Source organism: Phalacrocorax aristotelis, chromosome 15 (genome assembly GCF_949628215.1).
Source record: "Phalacrocorax aristotelis chromosome 15, bGulAri2.1, whole genome shotgun sequence".
NCBI classification, from domain to species: Eukaryota; Metazoa; Chordata; class Aves; order Suliformes; family Phalacrocoracidae; genus Phalacrocorax; species Phalacrocorax aristotelis.
In genome coordinates, this window is record NC_134290.1 from 8783372 (window position 1) to 8794611 (window position 11240).

At 41.0% G+C, this 11240-nt stretch overlaps 1 protein-coding gene across 1 annotated transcript in view; it reads left to right on the plus strand.

The window, feature by feature from the left end:
• Positions 1-10670, plus strand: part of NAA25 (N-alpha-acetyltransferase 25, NatB auxiliary subunit) — a 31072-nt gene extending 20402 nt beyond the window's left edge. The window contains exons 16-24 of the mRNA XM_075110043.1: positions 2716-2867; positions 3161-3286; positions 3600-3843; positions 4066-4189; positions 4554-4619; positions 5102-5199; positions 5414-5524; positions 5945-6091; positions 8857-10670. Coding sequence (XP_074966144.1) covers positions 2716-2867; positions 3161-3286; positions 3600-3843; positions 4066-4189; positions 4554-4619; positions 5102-5199; positions 5414-5524; positions 5945-6091; positions 8857-8979 — 1191 coding nt within the window. The 3' untranslated portion in view covers positions 8980-10670. The remainder of the gene's footprint in view (positions 1-2715; positions 2868-3160; positions 3287-3599; positions 3844-4065; positions 4190-4553; positions 4620-5101; positions 5200-5413; positions 5525-5944; positions 6092-8856) is intronic.
• Positions 10671-11240: the final 570 nt, after the last annotated feature.

The window sequence follows — 11240 nt, forward strand, 5'->3', positions numbered from 1 at the left end:
TTTTGGTGTATGAAGAGGAAGAGTAACTTGTCCAGTCTTGTTTGAAAGTCACTTGGTGAATGTTACTGCAAGGCATACCTGGAACCAACTGTCTGAATAAAACACATGACTGCTGGGTGCCAGGTGAAAAAAGTGAACCGAAAACACTATTGGGTGTCATTTGTCTGCTCGGGAGCACTGCATCGTAAAGCATCAAGAAATCGTCTTTCCCGGGAAAACAATCTGAAGTAACTTCAGGTGTGGTTGCCTTGGAAGAAGGCTATTCCCTTTGGCATGAATGGTAACGGTGCTTGCAGCAGAGAAGAGCTGATTGACTCCAGTAGCTCAACATCTATGCGCAGACGAAGACAGCGACATTCCGAGTGCTGTTGCCAGGAAAATGCTACTCAACTTGTGTTCCAGAAATCCTGAAAGGCAGTGCCTGAATGGTTCAACCTGCCTTACTACCACATCTTAAAACGTTGAAATTGCAGGGGGGGTGAAAGTGATGCAATCAGCAATATGTATAACTCCTCATTCTACAAGATAAGGATGTGACTCTAGAATCTACTCGCATCATGTCTCATCTTGGAGACAGAGTATTGCGACCAAAGGACCGTGAGCCATTGTTGATCTTGGTTAGCCAAATCTCTCATGTGTTCTGGACACTTGGAGTGGTTATCACCTTAAGATCCTTTTAGTTGGGAAATGCATCAAAAGCTGTACTAATTTGCGAATAGCAAGTGGTGTCCTTTAGGCCAACTGTAAGGTGCAAATTGCAGGAGGTGAAGGCTCAATTCAGGGTACTGTTCACCTAGGATGATGGCATGACAAGAGTGGAGACAAAAAAAACATAAGACATGTCCAAAGTATCACAAGGTCAGAATCTGCTACCAGTTTCTCTTCTGTGGTTCTGCTGGGGTTGCCCCTTCATACTCAGGGTCCTGATATCAGCTTCCCATTCGAGTCCCATAACAGCATCTAACTGCAATGTTAAAGGAGGACTATCGTCTAAAAGTTACCTTTTTACATGATCTCAGATACTGCCTGCTCCTCTCGAGGCTGATGTTTAAGATAGGTGGAATGTCTGCTACAGCATAGAGAATGTGTTGTGTAGGACTCTGCCTAGAACAGGAAGCATGGGATATAAACGAAGTGGTCTGGCATAAAAATATAGCTACTAGTTCAAATTGTTTGCTTTGGATGAATATGTTTTCCTTCTGGCTTGCTGAACTTAACAGCCTGAAGTGAATCCTGTTTAAGAGTAGGTCCCATGAGTAACAGCCATCTAGGATGCTGTGCAGTCCTGATGTAATATTTCTGCTCTGGGAGAGGATGCCAAGGACAGGGAGGAGAATAGAAGGCAGTATTGCTGTATTTGGCCAAAACTAAAAAGGCAACTTTATCCTTATCAAGATAGTCCCCCTTTAAATATGCAGAATCACAAGTAATCTCTCTAATTTTCTTGTGTCCGTCCGTCTTTAATTTCTCCAGATACTGCAGGCAAACAGAACACCAACGTATCCTATGGGGATTTAAAAACCACGTCGATGCAGTTGAATTAGCGCCCATAGCGCAATCCCGCAGCCTGACAATGAACTCTGCAAGGCTGTTTATCAGAGGGTATGTTGTTGAATATTTGGCATTTTTTTCATACAGTGCGAATAACCAAATTTCTTAGGAAAAAAAGGCAGAGCTACCTAGAGGACATTTCTTATTTTAAAGGGGAAAAAAAAAGTGGCTTTTGTCTGTCTGTACCAGGTTCTAGTCTCTCAGAGCCTTCCAGACAGGTTGTCTGTTGGTACCATAAAAAAGTTGAGTTAACCAGGGGTCTCTTTGGTGCCTCTCATCTCCAGTGCGTTTCATAATCTTGTTCAGAAGGAAATATTTGATTTGCCAGAATTTCTCACTTGTGGAGTAATTCTGGTGTAAAAAATACAGCCATCTGTCTTGACTGGGAGCATAAATTGTTCACTCTGACTCTACCATTAGAAATTTTCATTTAAATTCGGTGCTTGTTTTGGGGCTCCTTCATCATATAAATCTCCTTCTGGAGATTACTTGGACCAATGTGAAATATTAGTTGCGTGCCTTGTATTGCTGCATTTCATCAGAGGGGAAGCAAACTATCCCATCGACCCTGACAGTTTCCTTTGGTGTTTAGATTGTATTGTAATGTGTATACACTGCGTGGTATTATCTTGTGATGCTGTACTCAAAAATCTAATAAAAAAAGAGAAATAAAAAAATGTGTGAGTAATTTTTTTAATCTATGTTGTGGTAATATGTGATGCACATCCAAGTCAATTCCAGAAAATCTGGGACATATTTATTTTGCCTGACAGTACTTCTCACAATGAAACAATGATTTTAATAATGCATCTCAAAAAAAAAAAAAGCAAGCCTTCCAAAATCATCTCTCCCTGGTTTTAAGTGTTTTTCAGTCTCAGTAGCGACAGCAGCGTGATATTTCTTAGTGTTGGCTTGGTTATTCAATCACACACTACCCAGTTGGAGCATCTGGGGACTCTCAAATTAAAGTAGCAAAACTGCTGGGGTGACTTGGACGAGCAAGAGTGGAAGCTTCTCCCAGGGCTTGAGTATCTGCCAGATTCTGTACCTCTGGGTTAATGAAAACCACAGAAATGCAATTTCTTGGCAATGACCTTGTTAAACTCTGGTTGTTCTGAATTTATGGAAGTAACTAATACAGAGATGGTGTGTGTTTTCTTCCAGACCTCAGAATATATAATTCAAGCCTACAAGTATGGAGCATTTGAGAAGATCCCAGAATTCATTGCATTCAGAAATAGGCTAAACTCTTCCCTTCATTTTGCTCAAGTTCGCACAGAACGGATGTTTTTAGACCTCTTACTTGAAGCAAATATGTAAGTGCAGCACCTTGCATGTGAAAAAAAACTGGAGTTTGGTGCATAGGCAGAACGCTGACCATGTGAGACCTTAGTGAGTTGCACTTGCAGCTCTTTGGCAAAAACCCGTGAGCTGCTTCTCTCTGCTGCTAATATGCTCTCGCCATCAGCATCCTTGTCAGTACCAGATATGTGTAACATTTCTGACATCAGAAGAGTTGAACAGTAGAGAGAATGTGGTTTGTTAGTGAGCTCTTCTCTGTTTCTGATGATCAAATGTTTGATTTCATGTTGCTTATTCTTACGTACAGATCAACCAGTTTAGAAGAAAGTATAAAGTCCATGAGTCTGAGCCCAGAGGAGGATGACATTCCATGGAAAGATTTGCGTGACAACAGAGACCTGACAGTCTTGTTTAACTGGGATCCAAAAGACAGGTGAGTAGAAATATCCTTAACTGTAGAGTCACACGTTTTTCCTTACAGCACACAAGGTGAAGAAAACCCTTTCAGGGCAACTGACATATTTAAATATTCTCTAGGCTGGCTAACTGCAAACTTAACAAGCATCATTCATCACTTCTAGCAGTGCTGCCTTTTTACATATTAATACAGTTTTCTGAATTTCTGACCACTCCTTCTTCATACACTTTGATATTCAGTACTTTGGGTAGGCTTCTGTACCTGAGTGAAGCTTGCTACTTTGCAAAATCGAAGCATTTGCCTGAAAACATTTGGTGCCTTTCTCTAGGGACATTTCTGAAGAACATAGGAAACTCTCACTGGAGGAAGAAACCATGTGGTTGAGAATCCGGTCTTTAACTTTAAGGCTAGTAAGCGGACTCCCAACTCTTAGTCACACTATTCAACCAAAGAACTCTGAAAAGACTGCAGAGAACGGCGTCTCATCCAAGATTGATACAATTCGATCCCTGCTTCAGCAGCTGGAAGCGGCAGTGGATTCAGGGAAGAAGTTTCTAGAACAAAAAATTCAGGTACCCGTTAAGGAAAAAGCTATCCCCAAATATTAAATGAACGTGAATGCAAGCAGAGAAACTGAATGCATCTTGTAACGTCCAGCAGGCTGCAGAATGCACTTAACTGACCCTGAGTTTGTAGTGTATGAATCTGACTGAGAGATGTGCCAGAGACAAACACTGTGTTCTGGATAAGGAAAAGCTGCAACACCTTTATCTTTTTCTTTGCTTCTTGCCTAGTATCCTGTCCTTGGCCCTCCTCCTACCCGAATGGCTGGCTTCTTCAGTAATGGCAGCTGTCAATGCCAGACTAGCTTGTTTTATCTTGTTAGTGATATTTATGAACTAGATACCAATGGCTTAGGTAAGTGTTCGAGGGGCAGGGAGGGGTTTAACCAGATTGTCATGATGTGTGGTGGGAGGAAGTGAGATGTGTCTCCATTTAGTTTGAAAACTGCTACGCGTTGGCTGATGTGGACCCAAACTGTTACTTGGGTGTTAATTTTTTGAATGACACTAAGTAATCTGGGAGATCACGCCTTAATTTAATGTTTTATGCGAGGCTTCATTTTCGTACAGCGTATGTTGATGTAATAGTGCATCCGCTTTGAAAGCAGTTGTGTTTGCTTTTGACTGCTAACACTAAATTACGTTTAAACGCCTCTTAGTTTTCTGGAAGCAGAAAATACACAAACTTACAGCTTAAAACTACTTTTTTTTTCTTTCAGAAGATTCAGCAGAAATCCAGGAGAGGATAGGGAGTAGTTTCAAGTCTTTAGTAGAACGACTAACAGGTAAATGGTAACTCAAGAACAAATGCTGGTAGCTTCCTGGTGCTCTGAGGATGTGCTGCTGAGTGTGCTGCAGTCATGGGGAAGTGTGTTACTGTGCCTGCAGACCCCTCCGAAAGACACTTGAGAGCAAGGCAGAGATTCCCTTTGGCTTGTCTGGTCATGAAGCTGTTGCATGCCACAGAATGTCATTATGTCCTATCGTTTCACTACCTTGCAGCCTAATCTTAGCAACTGTTGTCTCCCTGGTACTTGGTCTAGGTGTGCTAATAAATGGAGTGGAGGTACTGTGTGTAATGAAATACAATTCAGAGGAAACATCAGAGCTGGACCTTGAGAGGCTGTAGCCAAATTTATCATTAGCTGTTTAGCGGTCAGTCCTCCGACAGCTTTGCACACTGCACTGAGATACATACTGTACAGAAAATACGCCTTTAAGTTGATCTACGTGTCCTGAATAAGGCTTTTCTTTTTTTTCTTTTCAGATTTGTTCAATAAATGTAAAGGTGATTTGATTGAAGTCAGAGATGGCACCTTGAAAACTCATCCAAACCTGTTAGAAAACCTAGTCTTCTTTGTTGAGGTATTTTTTCTTTAGAAACTAAAACTTTTAGAGTACTTTAGGGTAAAAATGTTGGGAGTAAAACACAGTGAAAGTTCTTTGATCTCAGTCACTCATGAAAGCAGAGGTTTTTGTTGCATATTCTAACTACTGAGTCTTACCAGTAGGAACACTGCAAGGAGTTTAGGAGCCTCATGTAAATGCAACTTGTGACATACCTGTACCTTTTTTCCAGACTATCTCCATTGCCCTGTGGGTATCAAGTTACTGTGACGGTGTCCTCCGACCTTTTAAATCCAACCTGCAAAAAAAGAAGAAGAAAAAAAAAGAAAGCAGTGTAGCTATGGTAGACAATATTCCTTTCTTTTCTTCCCCCACCCTGACTCCAACAGCATATTTATACTGAAAGAAAAATCAGGATAGATGCCATGTTAAACTGGTTTTCATAAACTTTGTCTTGTAGAGGCTGACGTAGGTTAGAGATTACTCAGTACTAATTTTTAAAACTCCTTTTCTATGTAAAATCAAATAGTGACATGCCACATCGCTGACATCACGTGACAGTTTCTTTATAGGAAAAACAGCCTTTTCTGCCTTGTCTGCACTACAGTAAACTGATTAACTGGTAGTAGTTATCTGGGTAGGTAGGTGATAGCTTAGCATTGCGGGGGGGGAGGAATAGAATGATAAAAGTTAAGTGAGTTGTCATATAGAATAGTCATTTGAATAGGCATTAACATGTTCATAAATGTATTTGTTTTTATAGCCACCTGTATTTACACATTTTCTGGATTATGTTACTGAACTACAGACATTAACTTCCAATGTAATAGATCACATCAAAGGGCTTGAAGTAATTCTGACTGCACTAAAACTTGAAGAGCTGTCCCTCAAAGACACTCTGCTTCTACAGGTAAGAACTTGCATCGTTATTTGTGTGCTCTATGCATTTGTGGCTGACACCTGTATGTACGTGCCTGCGGGATGACTTTTTTGAAAGCTTCATTTCCCAAATATGTTTTACTGGAAGGGGAAAAAAAAAAAGGAAAGCAAACAAAAAAACCCACCTGTTATGATTGACTTAATTGCTCTTAACCAGAGGTTAGGGACCAGACTGCTAGAAAGCTTAGTTTTAGAGTGGCAAGTTAAATTTTTTTTTTTTATAGTGATGGTGACTTTGCCTCATCTGATCAGCTTTATTAGCTCACTGCACAAAATAGTCTCAAAAAATGAGATCTAAAAACAGAAGTTTGAAAATACTTTCATTTTGTGTGGTATGTTAGTGAAGAAAAAGTTAAGATTTTAACGTTCTTTTATTGTCTGTTATATGACTTACTCTATTACATGGATTTTAGCATGCCATAATGGGTGCAAAACAGTTACTCCAGGAAACATTTGAGATTCACCTACTGCTGATTAGTCGCTTCCCTGGAAACAAGTACCTGATCTTTAAAGAAAAACAAGTGACAGCTCCCCGCCCCTCCCACCCCCAGCTATATATGGAAAACCAAAGGCAGGAGTAATAGGCACTGCACATGCCAAACCTCGTGCCAAATTTAGACACGGGAAGCATGGGCCTAATGAGGAAGCTTGGCTTTTTAAGCCATGGCAATCAGATAAGAAACTTTATGATAGACAAGTAGACAAGTTAATGTTACTGTTGAAAGGGATCTTCTAACAGTTCAGTACTTACTATGAATGTAGTTATTTAAAACAGTGGTTGGGATCCTGAAAACAGCGTCAAGAGTCCAGCTAAAAAGCCTAGAGGTGACTGAAAGCATAGAATTGGAATTTCTGTTACAGGGCTCTTGAAACGCAGGTGGAGATAAAAGATGCAAGGTAGCAAAGTGGTGGAATGGGCATCATCTTCTGATACACAGGGGAGAGGGGCTGAGGGAGCGGTGAGTCGTGCTCCTTGTCAAAGAAGGGTGGCAGATTCCAGGAGAAGGGTTTGAGAGGGATGTCGTCCCCTCACCAGAATTAGTTTGGGGCGTGGGAGAGACTTGATTTGAGAAAGCACAGGCAGAAGTTGTGTTACACAGGACCCCCCACAAATTCAGTTAGGAATCGGCGCTTAAGACAAAAACAGGTCTCTAATGTATTTATCTAAAAAGGGAAGTTTGGCCTATGGGACACTGGCATTTATGTTTGTCTAAATGGGAGATCTGAAGGTTCTTGAGCTGGGGCGATTTAAAAGCTGCACCCATGTATTCCAGAATTGCACTTTTGTCCATATAAGCTGCTGTTAGTCAGCTTGTATTTTCTCAGTTAGATTGTCCTGTTTATTTTATAGCATGTTACTCAAAATTTCTCTTTTCTTGTTGCTGTTTGAGGCTGATGTAAAGTATCTCATAATATGTTAAAAAAAAAAAAAGGCAAAAATTGATAGAAAGCAAGGAAATCCCTTAGACTGTATTTAATGCAAATCTGAGTAAAACAAAAAAAAGTACATTTTCTTAACATTATCAAAGAATCTTCACTTTAAAGGGATAAGACATTTTCAGATAATTGATCTTTGTAATTTTTCTGGTTCCTCCCTGAATCAGCAAATCCTTACGTCTTCCCTTTGTTGCAAGGCATCAAATTGCTACACAAGGCAGATCTGCAGAACCCAACCATTAGATTTGCATGGATTTGAGCAGAAGCGTCTGTGGGAGTCTGCAGCTGTGTTTGTTCACAGAGCTTGCTGTTCTGTTTGTTGCTTGACATTGTCTCAGTAAACCCTGATAAATGCAGTCTGTATAGCTCTACTCAGACCTGGGGCTGTGTTTGCAGCTCTGTGTTTAGAGCTAAACAGTGCTTTTGAAAAAGTCCTCGTGTTCAGGTATTAGTGAAAATTCTGGTGTGAATGGAGTGATACTGGTAATGTGTCAGCTGAACCTTGCCGCCAATGTGAGATTTTCCCACATCGGATTGGTTCGCTCAGGCTGTGCCTTGCAGGCTTTTCTGTGTTATCTGTACAAGCCTGCAAAAGGCGTCCTGATAGCAAGTCACCCCTTCACAGAACAGTGCTTATGGCTGCTGCTTTGGGCACTGGGATTTGCTCTTTCAGCATACAAAAATACAGCATCGTTCCCAATAGATCGGTGCTAACCTCGCTCTACCTGCAGGAGCAATGCCAACAATGTTGCATGTCGGTGGTCCTCCTAGAAGCCTTTTAGCATGGGGCTTTTAGAAAACGGCACATTAAAGGGGATCTAATAACTTGGAAAAAGTGAGGTACCAGTGTCGCCGAATTAGTGACATCTGAACCTGTCCTAGGCACTGCAGCTCACTCTGCTTTGGGATTTTTGGTGTAAGAGTCTCTTAGCTGGTCAGTGTTCATTTGCTGTTTGACTTCACTTCTCTGTAAAAGAAATTCTGTACTTTAATAAATGCTGACTAAAACAAAATGCTACACGCACTCTCAATTTCAGCCACAAAAAGTTTGCACAAGGATGTTTCCGGAAGTTTTGAAGAAACGTTAATGTGTTACCAGCCCTGTCTGGGCACTACCGGTATCTGCAGGAACTATTGGTGCTGAGCAGGTGCTGCCTGTGCTGCGCTGATGACATTCCCTTTTGTAAACTTACACTGTGGTCCTCATGGAATTCTTCTCGGTGTTTGAGATGGTGGGGAATGTTTTAACGGGAGGATTTAAACGCTGTGGAGTGAATGATTTCTCTTTGCATTTTGCAGGAAGAAAAAAAGTTTACAAAGACTGTGCAAGGGAAGGTCCAGAGCAGTTACCATCACTCAGTTCAGGAAATTGGAGAGCTGCTGAAAAAGAGACTTGATACCATTAAAAAACTAAAGATTTGAGAAATGCATCGTTGACGGACTCCACAGGGGAGCAACACCAGAGTCCAGGCAGAAGCAACATTCAATATACCATCACTTTAATCCAGAACTTCCTCATAATGCATGAAGGACTTAAAATCATAAAACAGGTTTTTTAGGTATTACAGACATATTGAGCTGACTTAAATTATTGTACATAAATGAGAAGCAGGGACCCTTATCGGGGTTTGACCACTTTTTATACATGTTCATAAGCATACTGCAACAGGAGAAAATTAACTTTCTTCCCTTTTGATCTCTAGGAACAACTGGAGATGGTCTTTAGAAGCAGCAATAGAAATCCAGTGTAAAGCATATATCTCAAAGGAGTTGTATTTTCATCACCATACAGTGTTTATAATTTTTGTATGGTCCTTGCCTTAGAAATGCAGAAGTTGTAGATGCCCGCGTTCAGCCAATGAAATGAGCCCGTTTTGGAGCCGCCTATTTTGTCTGCCAGCCACCTTGTCCAACTGACTGACATCAGTGTGTTGGTCCAGCAGGGAGAATGCGTACAGCCTTCCAGCAGAGCCCAGCCCTTGGGGTGGGAGTAAGCCGTGCCTGGTGGTGAGGCAGGTTCCTCTAAGGAGAGGAGGACTGCTGGAGGGAAGAGGTGGTGTCAGCAGACACACAGTTTGTTTTCATGTTTGGAAAAATTGCAAACCTGATGAGGAACAAACTTGGCCATTAAGCTTTAGAGATGGGAATCGGTGTTTCAGCAAAAAAAGACAAACCAGAGACCTTGTATATAACAGCTGCAGTGAAGTCTGACACTGCGGTCTGATTTTATGTCAGTTTAATGTAAAACAGCAATGATCATGACTTTCAAAAAGTGTATTTAGATTACTGAAACTTTAAGGCTTAAATATTTTAATAGAAATTAAATCCTATTGGCTTTGGTTTTAAGTTGGCAGAGGTAACTTTTGCTTCCGCTGTGGTATGAGGCTGAGAATACTTTTTGTAACTGTATGCTTGCTTTTTGCAGTTGATATTTGATTATTCATGTACTAGCTCATTAGGCATTCTATTAGAAAGTCACATCATCTGCTCCCACTGAATATGCATATTTTTGCTGGGGTTTTGGTTTTGGTTTGGTTTTTTGTTTTATTTTAAAGGAGTAATGCAGCCTAAAATTGGTAGGCAAAAAAGTTACATGTACCTGCAATACAAGGAACAGATCAGACTTTACAGATTCCTCATCTTCTGATTTAAAGTGGCTAGTATCGGAGGTCTATACTTAAAGTTTTAAGAGAGCTGACAATCCTACCTTTGTCATCTCTTCTGAGTATGTTTTGTTAGTAATGCTAGAATGTTGATGAGAGTATTTTTTTAAAATAAATCCCCTGTATAAAAAAAAAAAAAAAATATCACATAGCTGCTCTTGCTGGATTTAGTTTTGCTTTGCCCCATCCTGAAATGGAAAGAAAAATGTCTGCAGGTTGTCTAAATTGTCATGGATGTCCTGATGGTTTAATTGCAATGTCTGGTAAGTGCTCTGGGCTGGAGTAATACCAAAATGTGTTAAGTCTGTTTTTTATAGTAATACTTTTCCTGGAAAAAAAAAAAACCAACAAACCAACAACATGACAACGGAATTCTTGTATGTTGTATAGGAATACCTTTTTGGAAAGAAGGGTGTGTTCCTTAAATTAAAGCAAGGCTGTTGGCTGAAATTGATGCTTTGAAATGTGTAGGGTAAGTGAAAACAGTCCCATTGCTGAGATGATGCAATTCATAGGGAAGCACTGAGCCAGAAATCTGCACTGCCCCTCTTCATTCAAGGAGGCGGATTGCCGTTGCTGATGTTCCTGTCCCCTCCCTCCCCGTGGCAGTGCTAACTAGAGGGGGCTTTGTGCAGACGCCAGCATCGAATGCAAAGCTGACTTGGCACCCTCATCCAGAGGGGATGGTCCAGGGGCTGATTTATGCTGGAGTTTCCTTCCACTGCTGCTACAACAGGTTGAACTCAACTAGTATCGATAAGCAATGGTGAAAATGTAGTGAAGTGTAAGGTTAATGTAACCAAGCTTTTAAAATCCTCCCGTGTGCCTGAAAGCAGAACTTGCTTTAAAAAAGGTTTTCTGCATCAGCTCCCTTAAAAGCAGAATTGAAACTGCTGGGGGGAGAAACATATGTCATCTGAAGCAAAGTCTGAGAAGAGATGGAACCATGGCCAGCTCTTGCTTCCCGTCACAGCATTTGGCATGGCACAGGGCCAGCGTTGGCTGGTCATTCAAACCATC